We start from the raw sequence: 24,332 nt of genomic DNA, 5'->3' as shown, positions 1-24,332 counted from the left end.
TTCATGAATGTAGAGACAATTGCATCTCTAATTGCATCAACAGGCTATGTTGCAGATTAAATTTAATTCAACAGTGTTTTACAAACCCGCCTACACCATCACAGGGGCCTTTTTCCATGCCTAGTAGCTGAAAATAGCCATTTCCTTGTAACGTTGTCACTCGTGCGTTTTAGCTCAAATAACTGAAATCTGTTTTTTGAAAATCGAGGTTGCACTCTCAGATACAAATATCTGCGTAGAAAATGTGTGTCCATTACACAGTGCAGACATTTCACCCATAATCAACTAGACAGCACATAGTGCATGTGCACTATCATGAGTTAAGTCGTATCCAACACATGTAAAATTAAGATTTGGGTCAGTGGTAGAGCGTTCACCTCTGGTGTATGGGGTTCCTGGTTCGATCCTAGCTCGCGCCAAGTGAATTTTGTGGTGGACAAACACCATGTGCGTGGGTTTCCTCGGGGTTCTCCCGTTTCTCCCCACTTTCTTCATTCCACCATTTCATTCATTTCTCATCATTACGGTCTTTAACCTAGCCGGCATAATTGTGGGACGTAAAATTCAAAAACTTCATTTCATTTTTGAGATTTGGGATGTTTGCCAATGATAACTTTGGATCTCTTCCTGCAACGCAACCATCCGGTTCTCTGCAAGACCAAAGTATCATTTATTGATGTACTTGATCTTCTCCTAGCAGCAATGACCTCTCTTTGAATGCGGCAAATGTAAGCATGACAGACCCCTTTCATGATCGAATTGTTTGCCAGTCACATATTTTTGACACTAGATTTTATCGAACTGTTCTTGGTCAATATATTTACTTACATTGTTACTATGGTGATATAACACCTTGGATATGGAATTTAAATCAAAAGCAGTGTTGCTAATCCCACACTTCGTTCACTACTTTACTATTATTTCACAACTTGTGTAAGGTGCAAAATAAAAATTCCTCTCTCTCTTCGCAGAAAAATAATACCAAGTCTGTCTTTACAGAATTGGAGAACAATGTTGTGTGCATGTTTTGTGTAATTTTTATGAAAATTCAAGATGGGGTTTTTGAGATATTAATTTTTGAAAATAATTCAATTTTGAAATTTTCACTTTTTTCACACTAAATTCTCACTTGTGGTGTACAGATAGGTTGGAAATAATATTTTTACTGTAATGTCATGTTTCCATAGTATTTATTCCTAGCATAAAACAAATCTTGTGTGTTTTCATTTAGGCACGAGAAATATCCGAAATATATGTACAACAAAGTTTTTTCCAAGTTCAACAATTTCGTTAGGTTTATGCTACACCTCTAATGTCTGTGTTTGATATGGTTTGGAAGAGTTAAAAACATAGTATAAAATAAACAACAAAAAAGGTTTCTGGCACTTTTTGTTCTTTCTTAATAATACCTTCAAAACGCCAATTCCTCACTTTGCTGCAAAAGTAACTATCTGTGGTGATTTTTTAAGAGGCTACAACACTGTTGCAAATCATCAGAGACCAATACTATTTTGTTTCTGTATTCTGACCATGTCCATCTTTAATATATATAAGAATTCAAAATAGTCGATGGACACCCGTTGTATGATTTGAAATGAAACAGCCCTATTTCCTTTAAGGTAGGGTACATAAAAATCAAACGTATAGAGTAGAATATAAGAAGTAGATACAACCATCTTCTGGGACAGCGAAGATTTTTTTTTTCCGTACCAACTTTTTTGGCTTCATCATTAAGTATAATTGATTTTTTGTTGTTCATTTCAGGTTGACATTAGATCTGAAACCACTTGTCTCTAAGAGTGAGATTGACGTCGAGGGTGTTGAACCGTTAGCTCAGGCAGAGGATGGAGGGGAGGAAGAACTTGATCTGTCTTCACATGGCACTGATACGTTCCACACAGCGGCTTCTGTAACTTCAGAGGCATATGGATCTCCATCTGAACCTGATAGAAAAACTGGTGATCAAGAAGAAAATCGGACTAGTTCCAGTCAAAATAGTGAATATGCTATCAAGTCAGTTGTTGGTGTAGGCATGATGAGTGATAGTGGAGTGGGATTAGAGCTAACTCAGAAGGGAACAGGCAGTGGCGAATCTTCAGGTGGTCAAAGTGTAAAAGCTAATGAACCTATAAGTGCGGTAAAGTTAGAATTTAAAGAAAACGTGTCGACAAATAATCGTGTTAATAATGGACCATCTCAAGAAGAAAGAATCGATGATAAAGAACTGTTTTCTTGTGAGGACGACAGCGATGAGTTGTCCAGTTCGCCTGGCGAAGGAAAACGAAATAACTGTGCAAAATCCCATTCTAGTAGTCGAGGTGTTACCAATTCTCCGTCTTCTACAGAAGCTAGTTCATTTGAGAAAGTATCTCCAATTCGAGGTGGTCTGGAGCACGTTGAGTTTGAGGAGACTAATATGACTGTAAATGAGGCAATGCTTGCAATGAAGAAACTTTGCCAAGATGTTACTCATCAAAAAATGCTTATTTTACAAAGCTTAGAAAACGACTGTGATAAAGAAGAACTCAACAGACAGATTGCCGTAAGTATCCTGTTTCTATATTTCATAATCCTATGGATGCATATAGCAGACTTCCAGTGAATGAGTTCTAGTCTTACGAGTTGCCATTCCAATATTGGGCAACCTCATGAAGTTGGTCTTGAGGTCCAACCTTAATCTTCCACGTTCTTTTGTTGATGAATGTAATTGAAGTTGAATGAGGTTAAGTACTCAAATGAAGTTTAAGGAATAAGCCATGGGTAATAAGACTGGTTCGCAGACAGAGGGATAGCAGATATTGTATTTCTGTTCCGGTCTCCATAATCTTTTCAAACTCAAGTCTAATGTCCTTAGGCGTAAGAGAACCGAGCTCAGTTACCGATGGGAACGCATGTGGTTCGGATCGTCTTATATAACCTTGATGCTGAAAGGGAAAAATTGCAATTAAACCAACTATAGAATCTAACATAATTCAATCGTAATTTATGTATGTTATTTTTATATTCAAAACGCACGTCATTTATACGATATTTTAATCTAGTCTCTTGAACAAAGATAAGTTCACTGCATCTAGTTTCCTTCTAACTGATTATATTCTCACCTCAGCAGAACTGACCTAGTTTTCTTTGCAGTGTTTCCAGTATAACAATAACAAGAATATGAGCAATGTATTGCAATAATGTTGACTCATATTACATTTCATTGTCCTTCCAATTTCTGTTTTTGCATTTGGCAATACGTGAATATATTTCTCACTTTGTTTCTGTCAAGAAATAATTTAAATCTAGTCTGTACGTTGTTTGCTTAGTCTATACGAACAGGACTATAACTAAATACATCTAGATTCCAGTAGGCAGTGCGTGTAGACATGAAAATGTAGTCTACGGCACAATTCTGTTTTAGAGTTTGTTTTCAAAACTGCGGTGTTAATCGCAAACTTCAGCAGGTACGTAACATCATGTTTCGCAAGGAACCAAATAAAGCGTACTGCGCAATAGCCACGCTGTGTTCGTTGCCCACTAGCGTAAATATTAACTGTCGCCGTTACTATAATAAAAAGACCGTGTCTTCTGGTTAGAGAAATTGAATGATCTGGAAAATGTCAAGAAAATTGATTAATGGATAAGAGGAAATATAAACTCTTAGCAGAAACGCGATAGCAGGAGATTCTGTTTTTTTAGAATTATAACAAAAAACGTCGGGACATTTTAAAAATAATTTTATGTATGCTATGATTCATCAAGATAGACGCATATTAATTATTTGTATATGAGAAAACCTGTAAAATGTTTGCTTCATAATATGATGATGCATTGGAAGTAAGTTATTTACTCCTTCCTATAATGCAGCGTTTCCCAACCTTTTTCAACTTGCGGCACACTACTGGTGTAACTTGAATTCTCGCGGCACACTTATAGATTATTATTATTATTATTATTATTATTATTATTATTATTATTATTATTATTATTATTATTTGCAAATATAAAATACCATGGTAATTTTTTTGTGTGATTACTGATCTCCTTCTCACAGAGATGAAAGCTCGATCACTGGTTTTCCCCTATGCTAATTCATTATGCATATTTTTATTCTAATTTTAAAATAGAAAACAATTGCAATGAAATATAGGGCTCAGATTTTTAAAAATACGCTTTCTTATTCGAAAACTGTATCCAACCTTTCACTAAAAACGAAGATCACCAAATAACGAACGAACAAACAAATGTCTTGTACTTTTAACTTTGCTGTTTTAACCAAAAGTGGTGCATATTATTCCAATCACACAGCTTGCGATGCGTCGAAGTCAAAACACACCTGTTGAACAAAGTGTTGTTCTGTCATTCACGTGCCAATGAGTGTTCTACGAACGTTCACTTGACGCGTACCGTACAAGTGCTTCCATTTCTCGGTGTTAGTATGACTCTCAATTGAAGAGTAACATAGCAGCTAACAGTGGAAATGTGTATGAGCCGAAATACTGTGTGCTACACAGTAATAAATGTAGAATAATATATTACAATTACAGTATTTTTTCCATGGTAGAAATTCATAGTAATGTGTAATAAAAAAATATACATTTTTTCCTGTGTCTTGCAATTTGGTTGCCATAGAATTAATAATTTTGTTTCGATTTCCTCGCGGCACACCAGCGGTCCATTCGCGGCACACCGGTTGAGAAACGCTGCTATAATGATTAGAAAATAAAATTTAATTTTAGGGTTGATGTTCTAACCTTTAAACTTGTATTTAATATAAATATGATATATAGTGAAACCTTTTTTAACGGACACCTCCATAGTACGGACAATTTATTTTGTTCCGGGAAAAATATGTATATAGGACAAAACTTTTCCTTTTACGGGCACTCATAAATACGGACACAGTCTTTTCTTCCCCCAATGTGTTCAATGTTTTCATAATGGACAGAAATTCTTTTCTAGTCATGAATATTTTTACCACTAAATACTTTCTGTAATGTTAAAATATATCTGCGATATGCCCTTCCCCAACAAAATGGATAGTCAGTTACTGTACGGCATTGTTATTAACGACCGCACAGAACAATTGCAAGTTGAACTTAAAATTCTTCTTTTTCCTGTTCACAATAAAATGCTTTCTGAAGAGATTTCTATAAAACCTTCAGTGAATTACTTTTAATAAGTGAATTCGTGATTATTGCAAGGCAATTATATGTACTTGAAGAAAATTGCTTATATACAGTATATTTTTATTTCTCTACAGAGGACTTCTTGGATACAAATCAAGTAATGAAACAAAAAAATAACTTGAATATAAATCCAAACAAAATGAAATCTTTTATTATAGGTTCGAGATCAATACTGAGTAGCATTAACGAAGCGTTGTTACCAGCTTTAGTTTTAGATAAAACCGTAATTCCATTCTATGAGACGGTTTGCAAGTTGAGAATCATTATTCACAAAAACTTTACCTGGTCACATCGTATAATAAAAATATGCAAAAAAGCTTATTCAGCCTTACATTTGTTCCAGAGAATTAAAGAACTGCTTTCTCAAGACATAAAAATTACACTAGTCTACTCACCAGTATTATCTTACGTGTATTATTACGGTGGACTATATCAGGATTTAACTGTAGAACTTTCTTCTTAAAATATAAATCTAATAAATATAAATCGTATGCAGCTATTTGGTATTCTCCGTAACAAAACAGGTGCATACAATTTATATTTAACCTAAAATCATATGATCATGTGACTCCTTACAGGAAACAATTACAGTGGCTTAATCTGGAAACTTTTCGTTCATATCAGAGATTAATTACATTATCTAAAGTTCTGAAGGTTGGTCAACCTAAGTACTTGTATCATCAATTCCAATTCTTAGGAACCTCTCATTCCATACAGACGCAGTCCACTTAGCCTTCTACTGTAAAATTTCCACCGCATAAAAGACATTTTTATTTGAATTCTTTTACAGTAAACACTATACATCTATGGAATTCATTCCCTGATATAATTAAAAACTCATCTACTATTTCTCTATGGAAAAGGAAATTAAAACAACATTTTCTTAAGGCAGACTACCAGTAGTCAGTACCACCAAAGTTACATCCTTACGTACTTTCTTCTCTATTTTTAAAATTTATCTGTTTTTTTTTCTTTTCTTTTCTTTAGTTATAATGTTCCATGTATTGTGTATATGTTGATTTATGCTATATATTCTCTAATGATTGTATTAAGTTGTTAAGTGCAAGACAAAGGAAAGTACCTTAATTTCCCCATTCAAAATAAGAGTTAATAAATAAATAAATAAATAATGTTACCGCAGCAAACATTGATCGGTTTAGGTTGTCAAGACAGTTTTACCATCTTTGCTCCACGTTCTAGTAAATTGGAGGGACCATTATGGAGTTATTAGAGAATTGAAGTTCGGAAAGTGAGCCTTGACCAGCTGACACGCCCATTGTTATTTAAACCTGGGGGCTTGAAAGTCAGCGGGACTGTTACCAATAAGCTAACTACCACGAAAACTATGGATTCGACATTAATGTCGGTCATTTTGAACATTTTATTTTTCACCACTTATCACCCCCATGCCGATAGGGGCTGCACCTGGGCTTAAGTAACAAATAAAACACCGTTCTGACCAGAGCAGAATGAAATATATATTAAAAACTATACTTACAATGTGTTACAGTTTCAAGGACCTAACGTCCTCTTCATCAGACACAAACACTGAGAAAAGACAGGTTACAGCAGATCTTATATACACGAGAAAGTGAAAGGCCACGCCCCTTCTTCTCTCTCATTGGTCGGAGGGAACCAATGAGGATAAAGTCAATTCCGCGCAAACAGAAAAATATAATGAGTCCTTTCACTTTTTCTAACAGTTCTTTAATCAGATGACATACAAAGAAAGTAAATAACAAATAGAAAATATTAAATAAGAAAAAAAATAACTAAATATATATAAATATAAATAATAAATATAAATAAATATAATAATAATAAATATAAATAAATATTAATAGCCTATATTCACTTTTCTTGTTCCTTTTCTATCACATCCAACAATTTCTCCCATTGCTCTTGTATATTCATACCGCTTGTCCAATTCATTAAGTTCTCCTCTTGTTCTCTCTTTATTCTTCTAGCCTCTTTCCACTTTCTAATAATCTTCCTCTTCTCTCTCTCTCTCTAAACCCCTAGCCCCCTCCCAGTCTATTTTATGTCCCGTTTCCTTCACATGTTTGTATATAGCGTTATTATCTCTTTTCAGTCTAACATCATCCTTATGTTGTTTTAATCTGTCCATAAGCCTTTTCCCCGTCTCCCCTATGTATTTCATGTCACACTCACTACACTTCACTTCATATATCACTCCTTCTTCCTGCTCCTCTATATGATTTTTCCTTCCTTTTCCTTTTCTTCCTTATGCACTTCAACAAAGTTTCTCCTCCTTTTCTATAAGTCTTCACACCACCTTTTCTTAATAACTTCTTCAGCACTTCAGTCTTTTCGCCTATCCTCTGAATGCCATACCACTTCTTGTCTTCCTCTTCTTTCCTATCCATATTATCTTCTTTTCTCTTTCTCCTAAACTGCTCTATCCTATATCCACTATTGTTCAATTGTTTGTAGAATTTTTCCAAATCTTTTTTCTTTCCCTCTTCCTCGCTGTTGATGTTTTCTATCTTCCTTTCCATGTTCCTAATGAAATTCTTCTTAGTTGCTTTGTCTACATCACTTCTCCAGTGGCAATAAATACCTGCCCAACACGGTTTCTGATACCAACTGGTAGTCACTTTCTCTATCTGGGCTTAAGTAAGTGGCATCTAGTCTCAGCGACCCTAAAGACTATGGATTCAACACTAGTATCGATTGTTAATTGATTATTGTTACATCTTATCCACTTCTTACTAACTTAGGGTTGCTAGAGTATCTAGTCTCCAATGTATTGGTTTCCAGATTGTATGTCATACGAGTACCAAAGTTGGGAAATTACTCAAGGCGCTCATAGTTATGCTGGAACATACACAGATACACACATACATTTCCTTTTTAATGCCCTTCTGTGTACTAAATTTCAGGTCTATCGGCTTAGTACATTTTGCTGCAGCGAAGTGCAGTAGTTACATTCATCATTCCCTAGGAAGATTCTCCTTGCAATCTATCAATTCAGTTCTAATCAATTATTATCTATCACTTCTATCAATTCGATTCTAATCAATTATTATTCACAAAGAAACTTTTAGAAACCACCTTAGAAATAAACACATTAGTTAACCTCCTGAGACCCGAGCATTTATTTGTCAAGAACTTTTGATGAAATTTTGTATATTAGGTAACAATAGACCCAATAGTACATATTTAAAAACCATTTTGTCATACTGCTTTCCTATTGATCGGTAATGGGTCGAATTGTATGCAGTACTTTGGGTCTTAAATTGCTATGTATTGCATACAATACACAAGGAAAATTGTATATTTCCCTTCGTAGTATAAGCATAAAATATGTAAATCATTAAACTTGAAATTTACTTCCCCATGTTTTATTTTCTGAGAAATTATTAAATCAATGTACCTGGATCAGATGTGTCCATATCCCCAATTGTCTTCTTCCTACCTTCAGCAGACAATAGAGTCACCTGTAGGTAAAAACAAAAACCAGCTGCCTTTTCTGCAGTAATTTCGACACTTCCCGAATACAATAACCGAGATTCGGGCATGTTCTTAAATATTCGTAGCCATGACGGGCGTTCAACGTATTGTATGCAATACGCAGGGTCTCAGGAGGTTAAAACTACAGTATACTTTAAATATAATATTTACGTAAATACCATCTTAAGGTCTTGTTTATATTTCCTATTTTTCTTTTCCTAAGGTTCTGCAAGATTTACAGCGTCAATATGTGAGGTTAGAGTTCTCATTGGAGCAGCATCCTCTAAGGCCTTTGAAGACCCACAGGACGGGCAGTGAATATGAGGAAGATAGTAATCCATCTGATATTCAGTCTACATCAATTGAGCCAGATGATGGGTAAGTTTTAAAAGTGAAGCGTTTCTTCTTTAATGTTTAGTTGTATTCGCAGAGGCTAAAGTCCCACCATTCAGTGTATCGATATCAAATTTTAAACTTTCGGAATTTCTTTCAATCCGTAAAATAAGGATAGTTTATTGGAGGCGGAAATCGAAAATTGTGATTTTTCTCGGAAACGTCTTTAACAATTTTGTTTATATTATATTGAAAATAATCATTAATAAACGTATGTGTTTCAATTTTTCTTTATTTATTGTTATTGTTAGTTCGCAAATGGGTATTTCAATAATAACTCTAAATTATAACGTAATTCATTATTCAGTTTTAGAAATGGAAGTAAGAAAGTTTAGTGCAGTGGCACGTATCCTTTGTTTGTAATACGAAATTCTGCTCTCTAAAATTGATGTATTATTTCTGACAGATGCATGTTTTAATATAAGTCACATAGTCTCGTGCCCAGGCGTTATCCAAAGAGAAATAGAATTATAACAATAATATACAAATACATTAATTGGAACAATTTTTAAATGCTTGCTAAGCTAAGCCTTGTTTCGGAGTTAAGACGGAAGGAAACTGTGGTTATGCACGTTCATGGGTTAGACAAAACTTGACAACATAGCGATGGCTGGATTCTGGCTGCGGACTTTCAGTCTCATTACTTTAACAGTATCCCTACCTTCAGAGTTGCAGAAGATGAGGGACTATTACGAGTAATTCTGTTGAGAATGGATACAGTAATGTTGAGACCTGACGCATTTGATGCTATATGCTGTCTGACAGAACAGAGTGAAACCTTGTACAGCGAAGAACTAGGGATAGAAGTAGCTTCCATATAATGCCATTTGCTTTCTCATAATATTGAATCCGTTGATGCCATTAGTGAGCTATTTATTCAACGAGAACACTATCCATGTGACATAATAGATAATAAAAGCGTGTGCGAAAAATAAGAATAGATGTGCTAGTAATCTGTAGGCTGTAGCAAATACACTTTTTCGCTTTCCGTAGATCTTATTAGATGCAGAAGAGTAGTGGAATAAAATTGACAAAAAGGTCTTGAAACAATTTAGTGGAAGAACAAATGTATAGCTTCCCAGAAAATCATCTTGATAATGAAATGAGTTTTGCTGTGTTAGGAAAACTGACTTTAGGGTAAAGCTTTATAATTGTTATAGGATGCCTGTGCGGACCTGAAGAACTGAAGATATGAAGAACTTGTTAAGAAAAATAAATATATATATTTTGTCATGCACAGGGACACACCACGCGGCGTATCCACCGGGTCCGGACCTTCTCAAAATTTCGTAATTTGGTATACATTTGTATACTTTCGTAATAAAAATGTGTGTGTTTAACAGAGAAATGATTGATATAGCCTAAAGATTTGATCTTTCATTTCATCACTATCCTTCCGTTTCTTTAGTTTTATTGTTTTTTGTGAGAATATAGGTTCAATACTACATAGACGCAGTATTTTGTAGTATTGGACCCTTTCAAACTTCGGACGCCTCCCGATAAAAATTTTGAGTGCGCTTCTGGGAACGCATTATTGATGCGATTGAGTTTTGTGAAAAAATTGAAAAAAAAAAAAAACTTAAATCTTTCAGTTTTACGCCCCACTTAAATGAGGTGTAAGCTTAAAAGGACAGTGATGATGAGCATGAATGAAATGGTAGAATGAAGCAAGTTGGAGGAAGCGGGAGAACTCCGAGAAAACCCACACATATGGTGTTTATCCACAACAAAGCCCACTTCGCCTGAGCTGGGATTGAACGAGGGACCCTATGCACCAAGAGAAAAGAAACCCGTAGCCCCCTATTGTGGGGAATTTTAATTGGCTTTGAGTGATATGATGATGAGACAGAGAATTCATATTATGCAATGACTCTAATTACATTGCAGTCTTTGATATGCTTTAAAAGACGATTGGAAAGTACAAGCACCTATAAATGTACAGGGTGGTCTATAATAATTAGTACAGTGGATTATTTTTGAAACAAACATGATTAAAGCAAATCTGACTAGCGGGGGGGCGGACTTAGGTAAAGGAGCTACCGATTAATGCATGCGTGGTGAATGGCGGCAATCTTGGATCCAGGTTAATTTTTTCAGATGGGAAGGTAGTCATGTGACACATTAATTAACACTGTTTTTTTGCAGGGGAATGCAGTCCCGCAAGCAGAAATGCGTTATCTTGTCCCGTTCGAAAGTTATGACGCCCCTAAGTCCCACCTATAGGATGTGCTTCACATGTTACCGGAACACAAAACCAGAGTCTCTTAATCCAGTCCTATTTTACCCGTAACATCACACCGGGGGTGATGCTATCACAGGCGTCCTGAATACATCCCTGTAAGTGTGCAGCATCCCGAATCTTCTCCTGACACACCAGATGTTTTAAGTGTCCCCATAAAAAAATCCAAGGGAGTGTGGTTCGTCGACTGGCTGGCCACTCCACAGGGCTACGGCGACCGATCCAACGTCCAGGAAAATGCAGATCCAAGCATTCCCGCACAGGCAGCGCATAGTGCGGTGAGGCACCATCTTGCTAAAAATATCGCGGTAAGGTAGCATGAGGGCGGAGAAACAACGGAAACACCAACTCCTGTAACATGTCCAGATATCGGACACCATTTAGGGTACCAGGAATTATTAAGGGCCCTATGATCGACGTGTTCCATATGCTACACCACACCATGATAGTAGCAGGGGTAATCTTCTTGCAGGGATTGATCGCATGTGGGTTTGCATCCGACCAATGTTGCATGTTCTGGCGATTCACTTCCCCATCCAAATAAAAGTTTGCATCGTCTGTGAAGAGAACACTGGCTGGGAAATTCGGATCTCGGTCATATTGTAACAAAGCTCAGTTGGCGAATTCATGCACCGGTCTGAATCATCCTCTGAAAGGTTGGGGACAAGCTGCAGCTTGAAGGGATGCCATTTGTTCGTATGGACAATCCTCGTCACGGAAGCACGTGGTACGCCTGTTATCGCTGATAGTTGTCTTGTGCTGCGCTTCGGACTTTTCACACTCGCAGCAAGCACCATTGTGGATGTCTCATCTGTCGCGGTTCGTGGGGGACCTGACCGTGGTCTGTCTGCAACATTACCAGTTTCACTGAATTTCCTAATGAGGTAGCTGACGGTGTTGTGGCTTATTGCAGGTCTTCCGGGTGTGGCGCGCGTTGAAGTCCTGATCAATCACACGACTGCTTCTTTCCCCAGATATTAAGATGATCTCAATTCTTTCCTTCTTCGTCAGTGCCATCTCGCTCTACCTGCAACGAAAAGAAAACCTGTCAAATTTGGGGCATCACGTCTTTCTTGCAGCCATAGTGCCATGTCGCTCTCCCTGCAAGGAAACAGAAAACCGTCAACTTTGGGGCGTCATAACTTTGGAACGGGACATGATACCACATTTCTGCTTGCGGGACTGCATTCTCCTGCAAAAAACAGTGTTAATTGATGTCACATGCCTACTTTTCTATTAAAAAAAAAAAAAAGAAACCGACCCAATATGGCGCTCATATCACTACGCATGCATCAATCGGTAGCTCCTTTACCCCAGTCCGCCCTCCGCTAGTCAGATTTGCTTTAATCATGTTTGTTTTCAAAATAACCCACTGTACTAAGACTAATGGACCACTCTATATAATAAAACTATTTACATTTAACTTTTGGATGGGTTTCTGTCTTATTGTATAAAGCATAAGTATCTAAACTAGGTAAGGTGATGAAACGAGTAGATAATTAATTCAAAACTGTGCAGTAATTAATTCTGAGGTATCAAATCGAGGAGAAAATATTTGAAAGATTCTTGACTTATTTTGGAGTCACGGACATGACTGTTGGTGGCTTAGCGGCAACGATTCTCGAGCAATCAATAAATGAGAATAGAAAAATCCCCAGAGAAATTCGCATGCCAAACATGCGGTAGATTATCAATAAAAGCGAACAGGAGGATAGGGTGCAGCTTGATGAAAAATAAGGACCCCAATCTAAATTATATATACATTGTTATGTACATCAAGAAATGTTATTCTTCAAGTCGCGACAGTCTTCCTCGTACATTTTTTTTTAAAGGATTAATAAGACTTCGGTTATATATTTTCAAGTTTCCGAAAAGAACGGATTATTTCACAAAATGTGCAGGATATTGTTCAAACGACAATGTGATATTTCCAACTTCGTACTGTTTTTGAGCGAAAGATAATTTGCTTAACTATTTTGATCAGGATAAAAGACACCGAAATAAGTGACAAAAATATTGTATTGAAGCATCAGTTTGTGTGGGAACATTTGCAAGATCCTCAGTTTATTTATTGGCTGGGTATTGTCACAGTATCATGCCACATGTTTGTCTTCTCTTTGATTCTATTCTAAATAAACAGATATCGCCGATATCAAAATCAAGGGATATGTAAATCATTCTGTTACTGCTGTAGATAGTGTTTGGAAACTGTATGAAAATAATTTTTCTTGAAATGAGCCGTTGATGAGAAACAGCACATTGAGCATGAAATTAGTAACAGCAATAGGTTGGCAGCTCTAGAAAGTTTTTGATATAATTAGGGTATGTGTGATTAGAGGATTAACGGTAAGTTTGATTAGTGATAGGTTTAAGTTTTCAGGTCATTTGTGTGCGTCGTATTTCAAAGCTGTTTTTCGTTTACAAGTTTCATGAATATCTTAACTAATATCGTGAGAGTGGATTTCACACAACTTTGAAAATGTACACGAGAACAAATGATCCAAAATTGCAGGCAGACCTAGAATTATTATAAAGTCTCAAAATTTTGCCTCTAGTACAACGCCCCTTTCGAATTTTTCCATGATAATATTGTTAGCATTCTCAGGGCGTGTGATAGTGTTAATAATAATTGTCCAATGAGAAATAAGAAAGCCGAATTATCCTTCGCTCTGCCTATTGCTGCTAAATTTCATAAGGAACGGAAGCTAAATGCTTTGGTTATGCTGTCCTTGTAGTAAAGCATAGTATGTCATTAAAGATGGAGGTAAAGGAATTTGTTTTAGAAGACTAGTAATGATGTAAAAGAACAACATACGGCTTTTGCTTAAATGACCTCATCCTGAATCATTATCCTAAAATGTAGATACTGTGGATGTGTCCTATCCGTTTCAAACTCCACGAGCCGCCACTGATTTCTGAGCCATGTATTTTGAGAAGAAAGAAAATAACATTACCACTAAATTTTGAGAAACATTCTTTACTCCTTAAAAGGAATTCCAGGAAAGATATCAGCAACGAAACTATATAGGACCTAAGTGTTTCTCAGTTAAATATTTCTGACTTTTGCGATGTAAAGAATTAAATTATATATTTTAGTAGAACCAATACACTTTACTATTTTAGTAGAACCAATAAATACGTGCGTCATTTATGATAACTAAGGGAATGAAATTAATGTATTTTAATTAATTGTATGTTATCAACAAATGTAATAATCTTGTCATCAAATATAACAAGATACTGCTTTCTACCAAAGGAAAGGAAAGCTGAAGTCGATTTAGTTTTACCTGATCGATTCGATTGCAATTTGTGGTGGTATTCTATTAAAATGATTCATTTTATTTTTAGATTATGCTTAGGATTGATAAAACTTTGCTTTGTTAAATAGTATTGCAAACTATGAGTACATTGTTTTGATTTGTTTGATGTTATCTCTAAATCCAAGAAAGTTGTTTATGTTTTCATTGCATTCCTAAAGGAAGATAAAAGAGTTGAATGTCGCTCTCCCTTCCACTTTTAAGTTATGAGTCATTAGGAGTGAGTAATCAAGTATCTAAAGCAAAACCTCATTAGTCTCCGTTGAATTTGCGTGGGTAGAGTTTTAGTATTTCCTTCTCTTGCAAAGGCGTGTGTTATACAATGTTAAAATTACGAATATTTTGGTAAGTGTTTACAAATTATAAAGTTGGCACTGTCTATTAGCATTTATTTCTACAATATCCTTATATCAATTATTTTTAGATGCAAAGTTAAATGACAGTAAAAATTCAGATTATATTGAATATTTTTTTTTAAAAAAATAAACAGAATGCGTCGATAATTTGCTTTTACTGAATCATCACAATTATATATTGGAAAACTTAGAAAGAACTGATCGTTGGATTGTCGTTAAATCAAATATTAATCTCCCCATTGCTGGGCGGATGCTCAGACTTGGAGCAGCCAGCAGCACAGTCAGCTTGTTTCTCTTTCTGTTTCTGAGTTAGACAGTAATTTGAGACAGCTCTATAGAGGTAATGAAAAGTTCCGATATCTCACTTTTCCACTACATTTGTTGTTTTGCTATAATTATCTTCAGGTATTTTACTTAACTCTTTCTCATGCTTTGCTAAGCCTGGAAGGACTAAGTCCCAGCGTATTTCAGTGTGGGCCAAGGGAAGGATAGAAATGTCCAGTGCAATCTTCTACTGAAATGAAATGTTATTATTATAATTGAATTATATATATTATTGAATTATATTATTAATTGAAAAAAAAGAACATTTTCATAAAAGGATAAAAGAGGGAATTCCTATGAATTGTCCACAAGTATATATGGAGCAATATTGTTAATACAAGTATTATTCACTGTGAGGAGTTTGCAGAGAACATAATACGTAATGTTTTCTATATATTTTTAGGTGCAACAAATACCCGGTGTAGTTTCATTATACTAATTTTCAGTTGCCTAATACTATGCTAATTTTGATGTAACTAAGCTTGTAGTATCGATGGAACTATTCACGCCAATTCGCCTCTTCGTAATATTCAATATTGAGTTATCACTGTTGACTTTTATGATCCACAAAGAAAACACAGGAAGAAAATTTGGTTCATGGAAGTAAATATTTTTGAAACTTACCGATACAAAATATAAAAAGATGAAATAGAGGATCATACATATTCGTGATCAAAAACTCAAATTTCAAAATTGTGGACACTTTATAGCCCTCTTTAATCCTGCTAGGATTAAGACTAAAAATAATATGCTTTGCAAAATATAAGAAATCCGAAATTACCCACTTGATTAAAAATTCATCATTTAAAAAATCAAAATATATTGAATTTGTTCTAAAGTATGAAGTACAGTAGCTTCAGAAAGTGATAGTTAATTGAAAATGCATCCTGGTGTATAACCGAAGTAAACACAACTAGTAATACAGGCACCAAGTATACTGGTTAAACATTGTTCGAGTTACCAAACAACGTAATAGATTAGTTATTAAGTTTTCTTGTGGCTTGACGTCTTTACTGCGGAAAATCCAGGTTTCATTACAGATGGGATAACATATAGATTTTATCCTATTTAAATTTGAACTCCAACTTTAGGAAAGTGATTGGAATTGATAGCAGTCAAGAATAAGGGGATAAAATCCTCTCCATGTTAGAATTAAGACCTTTTATTTGGTATTTTAAATATATAGGACCTGTTTTGCAATTTGGCATATAATTACGCGTTTCGAAAGTAAGAGCAAACTCAAGAAAGGCTTTTTTCCCCTGAAAATGCACTCTAAAACGGTCAAAATAATAGTCATAAATTTTGAAACTTTATTTTGTAAGCGAAAAAGGAACAGCTTGTACTGATTATACATATACAGAAACACACTGTATACATAACACGTCTGTAGGTACGAGTGCTGTTAACTTCCACAGAGCAGTTTGTTATTACTACTCGAACCTTAAGTATATTTTTCGAACGTTCTGATTGCGTGTAATTTTAGTTGAATTCGCTCCTACTATATCTTGAACGCCTCATATAAATCATATAATAAAACCGTTTTTCAATATTATTTTTTGTAAAAAGTATTCGATTTTGATGCAATATGCGTATACTTTCTTCAGAGCTTCCTGATCATCCGTACTTCTTATGATTGAAATCTGTTAAGAGCAAAGGGGATAAATTCGATCTTGACTTGAAAGTTTCCTCATGTAATAATAATAATAATAATAATAATAATAATAATAATAATAATAATAATAATAATAATAATAATAATTTTATTATAATATATTATTATTATTATTATTATTATTATTATTATTATTATTATTATTATTATTTTGAAACAGATACTGCATGTTTTTATGTTATTTTTCTGGACTAATATTTTATCCATTTCATCTATTTTTGTATAATCAGTTGTATGTTGCTAATTCAATTTGCATGCGCCCTATGCTTGTAAAAACTTTTTTTTTCTTTCTTTGGGGCACCTGTGGCTGTAATGCTGTTTGCTTCCAATAAACATATTTCAATTATTATTATTATTAAACTAATATTCCACGATAACTTCCGTAAAATTAATTTGAGTTGGATGCTGTCTAGTATATATTTTCTTTAAGGCTTTCCATTGTGCCTCACTTCGTGACGTCGAAATTTGTCACGAATGAGGGGTGAATTTACTCCCAATTTTTAAAGGCATATTTCGTCAAATTCTCCGAATTTTATGAAATAAATCATGTGCTTAGTTTGAGACTTACTCTTATTGTTTGAGGTTGTAGTGATTTGAAGGCAAGGGGGTGAACTCATCTCATCTTGAAGAAAAGAACGTGTTATTTTCCCTAGAAATTATGAAGTTTTCATAGAATTTTAGTGAAAATTATCGGATTTTAATGCAATATAACGTACTCCCATGCGCAAAAAATATTGCGCGTATACTGTAACTCACGATTTTTCGCAATTATTCCATTTTCCTTATGTTTATGGGTAAAATTCAGTTATTAGTATGTGGAGATAATAGAAAGCAATCCATCTAAGGAGATATTTCCAAAAAATATAATAAAATAATAAAAATATAAGCAAAAAACAAAATTATGTTCGGTTTTGTGTATACTGGCAATAATGTTTTCGAGGGATTTTTTGCAGTAGCACAGCACGATTGCAGAGGGAATAACTTGAGTTGAATCAAGGAACTGGAAAGTGGACTAATATATTGCATTTATTGGCTTAAATCTAGGGTGTAAACTGTCTACCAAATATAAATTAGCTTCTTAACCAAGATGTTATACGGAAGTATAGAAACAAAGAGAAAAACTGTTGTCTTAAGTTTGGAAGTGACATGCTCTATAGCCATGAGCATTTATTTGTTAAGAAAAAGACAGGCAACAAAAGGTAATCTGTGTGGTCAAGTGGGTAGAGTGGCGGACTAGTAATTCTTATATTGTTTTGACACCAGATCGAATCCCATGCGATCCCATCCAATTTTTTCTTTAAAAAACATTGTAGAAAGTGTATAATTTTTATGTTAATAAGAACCGAAACAATATAATAATGAAATAACTTTTTGTTTTTTCTGACGACGTATTTATTTAGAATTAGTGTATTATTACTAATAGCGATTGTTTTCAGTTTATGGTATAATATGCTTAATCATTCCCTCTCCGTCAGCAGAAGTAACTTCAACTCACTGCGAGTGTCTGTGAGTCAGGAACAGTAAAAAAAAAACAAAACATGCGCGACCTGCTGCCTTACACACAGCGTGGCGAACACAGTCACAGCGATAGCTCGTTGTCATGAAGAAAAAAAAAAAGCTGATGTTAAATTACTGTTCTAGTGTTTCAGTGTGTGTGTTTCTTTTTAGAGTATTGACTCTCTCTCTCTCTCTCCTTTTGTTTCATATCCACAAGTGCAACAAATACAATCATAAGTCTGTGTAAGGAAATAAAGGATGCTTTCTTTAAACAAAACTAAATTAACAGCTCTATTTGTGAGGAACACGAATGCTTCCAAAAGATGCCATGGGTATTAATTATAATCATACCGAATTATACAGTAGCGTGAAAAACTGATAATAAAATGATGTAACATGCATAAGCTTTTTTTTTTCTAGCGTGACAACACATTAAACATAACAAATTAAATTTTTGGGATTACAAATTATCACCTTACGTGTCGGTATAGGCCTATTCGTTTTCACAGTCGAGCGACGAAAGAAGAAAGTGTGGTGATAGTTATAAAAACCGAATACCAGATTTCAATGAATTCAAGCTACAATGCTCCTACATATCGAAAAAATTATTTTTCGATGTCTGTCCATCTATTCGTCTCTCGGTTCGTCACGCTTTTACATGCACTCAAATAGAGGCCATACTGTTCAACGTATCTGGACCGAATTCTAGACATAACGTTTTAATAACATATTATCTTTCGAATTGTATATCCTTCGACACCTAAAAGTAAGGGTAATTTACTGAAGGATTAAAATTTAAAATAATTCAATTTTCTCAAGAAAAAAAGCTGTGACGATTTTATTTACTTTTTATAAATATATATTTTATTAACAAATATCCACCGTATATGAATATTTTTTCTGAGAAAATATATATGGTGTAATTTACTGTATGGTATGCGTTCTTTTTCCACAATTTTCTCAACCACATTTCATAAATAAACGTATTATTAATAACCTAACAATATGACAACTCGTTCGAAGGAGTAGTTTACTCTTAGGGTGAGCTTTCCCCCGATGGTTTTCCCATTAATGCCTCAGGCAATTTTGTTCATATTTCGTAAAGAAATGTTTCATTAATAAACTAAGATACAGCATAAATCGTTTATTCCGTTAACATACAGAAGAAGTGGTTTTCTCAAGGGTTGAATTTTTTTTTGATAATTTTCTCAGTAATAACTGAGACAAATTTCTTCTAATTTCAGTAAAAATATTGTCTGTAACACTCTTACAATATGCATAACTCGCTTGTTCCGAAAAGAAAAATCCAAAAGAGAGAGTTTACTTTGACAGTGAAATTTTTTCCGACGATTTGCTTAAAAATTATTCGATATACTGTCAAAATTACAGATAGAAGAGTTTACCTTTGGGGGTAAGCTTTTAACGATGACCTTCCTAAAAACAACTCAGGAGATGTTTGTTGTTCATATTTTATAAATACATGTTACATAAATAACCTAGCTATATGGTATAATTCCCTCATCCGGAAAATCTAGAAGTGGTATAATACTTTTGACAGTAAGTTTTACCCTGCGATTTTCTCAAGAACGACTCAGGCGATTGTGTTCGTATTTCATAAATAAATGTTTTATGAAAACACTAACAATATAGCATAGCTTGTTTGTCCTGAAAAGATCCACAAAGGATAATTTATTCTTGGGGTGACTTTTTTCATGATTTTCTCAGAAATTACTCAGACGCTTTTGCTTATAGTTCGCATACAATTATATCCTTAATAATTCTAATATATGGATCAAGTTATTTCTAACGGAAATATGACCAATGGGTACTTTACTTTTGGGCCTGAAGTTTCTTCTAGCAAAGTTTTCCAAAATATTATTTTATTCGCAATTTCCCAAATAAATGTTTCAATAATAGTTGCAGCCTAACACGAGTCAGTGTAAGAAATTCAAGCGAGAAAGTACAGTGCGTTTGCTCCGTACCCTTTCTTAAATGTATTTTTAATGTTACACCTAATCACAATTTTCCGAACAAAATCGAAACCTCTTTTTAAATGTGCCTTGTTGTGGTCAAATGGTTCAAGTGCATTGGTTCTGGATTTGATTTCCAGTGAGAGCTAGTATATTTTCGTCCAAGAGATGTTACACGTCGGTGCAAAGAAAAAAGGTGTTTAAATAAGCCTAACCAAGCTAATCAACAAAGAAATAATACAATGTTACGAAATTATCGTAGAAACATTGTTAATATTAGGTAGGTGCGACTGAAATGTCCAAACGATGATTGTCAATTCCAAAGGTAAAAAAGTGAAAAATACAATGCCAGGTTAATCAGTGGCCTCTAGGTAAAGCTATCCTACTAACATAAGAAGTGATTGAGACGCCAAAAAATGTTGTAATCGCTGGGAGACATGTTAGGAGAATACAGAGGTGAGAGAGAGTTTAATACTGCGAATCATGGATAGTCTTCACTTTCGTTTGAGGGCGAATATTGAAGTCCGTAGGCCTACATAGGTTTGCATTGAAATGAACATTCTTTGTTTTCGGCCGGCGGGAGCTCAGGTGGTTCAGATTCCACTTTAATCAGTAGGTCCACGTCTCATATAGCCTCGCTGCTGAAAGAGACGATAAACTCAAAATCACATCACACATCTTTGTTTTCGCCTTTGTTTTAGCCCATAAATGTCTCTGTTCATGAGCTCCTTAGTGGATATGCGGTTAGCGCATGCGCCTTTGGCGTGGAAGACACGGCTTCGATTCCCGGCGAGAGCTCACGTGGTTTAGAGTCCACGTTAATCAGTAGGCCGAAGTCTCTTATAGCTTCGTTGCTGAACGAGACGATAAACTGAAACTCAATGTCTTTGTTCATAAATTTCTTTGTGTATGGTTTTGCATATACGTGGCATGGATATTAAATTTTGATTTCTACGCCGTATGTATCTAATTACATACACACCTATAAAACGAACACAACAAACTTGGAATATCTACATTGTTTGCGTATGGAAAATCATCACGTTCTGCTGCACAGGAGAGCCGTGTGTATGGAATTCCATACACGTGGCAATCAACCTATTAAGAAATGTATAATAATAATAATAATAATAATAATAATAATAATAATAATAATAATAATAATAATAATAATAATAATAATAATAATAAACAGAAAACGATACGATCATTTACATAATTTATAAACATAAGTTAACATTTAATAAGCATATAACTGCAATGGAATTAAGTTGTTTCTCTCTCTCCCTTAACGCAACAGCCCTTATTGTGCTAAGGCGTAGAAGAGAACTTGTAGCACTCACGATTTGGGGCGGGGTGCGGTCAGAACATCGGATCCCTTTGTTGTTAGTCCTAGCTTTCTAGACGGATGCAGTTATTCCCGATATAATATACAAGCAAATAGACTTTTGCATTATCCCTCAATGTGATACTTGTGGTTGCTTAACCGTATACAGACAGCTGTCCATGGAAGAATCGTTGATAATAATAATAATAATAATAATAATAATAATAATAATAATAATAATAATAATAATAATAATAATAATAATAAATAACAGAAACTCGACAAATATTCTTGCAAATAATAGGAAACAGTTTGCGTCACACTGTTCACTTTGCTAGACACACCAGTGTGCCGCGTTATACCAATTGTGCCACACTGGAATATAGGGTATGGCTTTTTAATTTTTTCCAACTATTCCAACTGCTTCAATTGAAATGGATCTATAACAATAAGAGAGTGAATTTAGTCTTCTTACCCTTCGATTTAGAAATAAGGTTCGCGAGAATTTCATAAAAGAATAATATACTCAGAATTGTATATAGTAGTTTGTTTTATTCGAAATTACATACTTCCTACAACTGTTTTTTGATTGAAATGATTTGAAATGAAACCTTTAAGTTTTACGTCCCACGGTTATGCCGGCTAGGCTAAAGGAGACAGTGATGATAAGAAATGAATGAAATGATCGAATGAAGAAAGTGGGATAAAACGGGAGAACCCCGAGAAAACTCACGCACACAGTGTCCAGCACAAGGTTCACTTGGCGCGAGCATAGATCGAACCAAGGACTCCATGCACAAGAGGAGAACGCTCTACCACTGAAACACCGTGGCCTCTGAAATTGCTTAAAGGAGAAAGGGACTACTTTATGAAAACTTGATGACAAACACATTTGTTAAAAAATACATGCTTTTCGTGAAATATTGCTTATAGACATGGGCGGATTAAGGCTTTTGGGGACCTAGAGCCGACTATTTTAAGGGGGCCCTATGTTAAGAATAGTTCCAGTGCAAAAATTTTCTTTGCTGCCTTCCACAGCCTCATAGGTTTATGGAACTACCGAGAACTATGCTGTAATATTTGAATGTGCTCCAAGTTTACAATAATTAGTTTAGTTAAATCCATTATTAACAATTAAATAATTGCATTCATTATTAACAGTTAAATGCTGCTGATGGAAAGACTTAAATCTAGCGATACCGCGAGCGTAACGAGCGGAAAAAAATTAGCATCGGTCTGGAGCCTATAATATAAGTTGATTACTATATTTTACTGTTAAACAGAGGGATTTTAAAGAGCCCTCTGAGCTTGGGGTCCCGAAGCCTGGGCTCCATTGGCTCCGCCCTTAATCCGCTAATGCCTATAGATTATAAATTAAAGGGGACGGGCAGGGTCCGTTCTAAAAATTCCAGCCCGTGCAGACCGCTAGCCCCTGTGTATATGCTATCTTTGGAAATACAGTAGAGTTTCGTTTATCCGACATAAAACAGACAGGCAGAATGCCGGATAATATGGGTGTGTTAAGGAAAGACCTATTAAAAGTCAAACTATGATATAATTTTACATATTACTCATCTAATAATCATGTTTTGCAAGAAACAGATATAATGCATTGACTCAGGGACGTATCCAGCGTGAGGTCCTGGAAGCTGTCCCTTTCCAAACCTCAAACACTTTTTAATAAACCTACTTTTTTTCTTTTGAGGTTCTTTTATATCAGATTACTTTGAGTCAGTGTTCAAACTGTGGGCAATGCGTTGTTGTTATAATTCTAACAAGTAACACTTCCCCAGTGTAACACTCCGATTTTGATAAAATTTGGCAGGTAGATACTACACATAAAGTAAACAAATAAGTGCTTTTTTATTTTTTGCGGAATAACGGTTTTAGGGGGGCAAAAGCCCTCACCCAAAATTTTGAAAGTTGACGCCCGAAAGGCAAAAACAAGTGGACCAAAGTGAACGAAATTGTGCACAGATATTGCAGACGTAAAATTAGGGAATACGTATTTTGTATTTTCCTGGAAAAAACGGTTAGGTGGGGCACAGACACCTCCAAACCTTTGATCATGAAATATCAAAAGTGCTAGTAACATGTAAGATGTGTGTAAAGGACATGAAGAATTGCAACGACACTTTGTGTATGAACAATACGCAAAAAATAAACGAATACGGTTTTTGTTTATTTTCTGCGGAAAAACGGTTCTAGGGGAAAAAGCCCCCACCCAAAATTTTGAAAGTTGACACCTGAAAGGTAAGAAAAAGTGAACCGAAGTGAATGAAATTGTGCATAGATATTTTAGACGAAAAATGAGGGAATACGGGTTTCGTATTTTCCTGGAAAAAACGGTTAGGTGGGGCACAGACTCCTCCAAACCTTTGATCATGAAATAACAAAAGTGCTAATAACAGTATGTCAGAAGTGCCCAAATTTACATGAAGAATTGGAACAAAACTTTGTGTTAGGACAATAAGCAAAAAATAAACAAATACGGCTTTTTTTATTTCCTGTGAAAAAAAAACGGTCTTAGGGGGCAAAAGGTCCTACCCAGAATTTTGAAATTTGACGCCCGAAAGGGAAGAAGAAATCGAC

The 24,332-nt window shown here is 35.0% G+C and overlaps 1 protein-coding gene across 3 annotated transcripts in view; it reads left to right on the top strand.

The window, feature by feature from the left end:
• Klp98A (kinesin-like protein 98A) overlaps positions 1-24,332 on the top strand; it is a 289,085-nt gene that overhangs the window by 237,407 nt on the left and 27,346 nt on the right. For all 3 annotated transcript variants that reach the window (XM_081730769.1, XM_081730768.1, XM_081730767.1), the window contains 2 exons: positions 1,765-2,542; positions 8,869-9,023. In XM_081730769.1, coding sequence (XP_081586895.1) covers positions 1,765-2,542; positions 8,869-9,023 — 933 coding nt within the window. The remainder of the gene's footprint in view (positions 1-1,764; positions 2,543-8,868; positions 9,024-24,332) is intronic.

The sequence above is a fragment of the Thermobia domestica genome, chromosome 11 (assembly GCF_964235325.1).
Source record: "Thermobia domestica chromosome 11, izTheDome1.hap1.1, whole genome shotgun sequence".
Classification (NCBI taxonomy): domain Eukaryota; kingdom Metazoa; phylum Arthropoda; class Insecta; order Zygentoma; family Lepismatidae; genus Thermobia; species Thermobia domestica.
The sequence above is the reverse complement of the archived record's forward strand: the minus strand, read 5'-3'. Positions and strand labels throughout refer to the sequence as shown.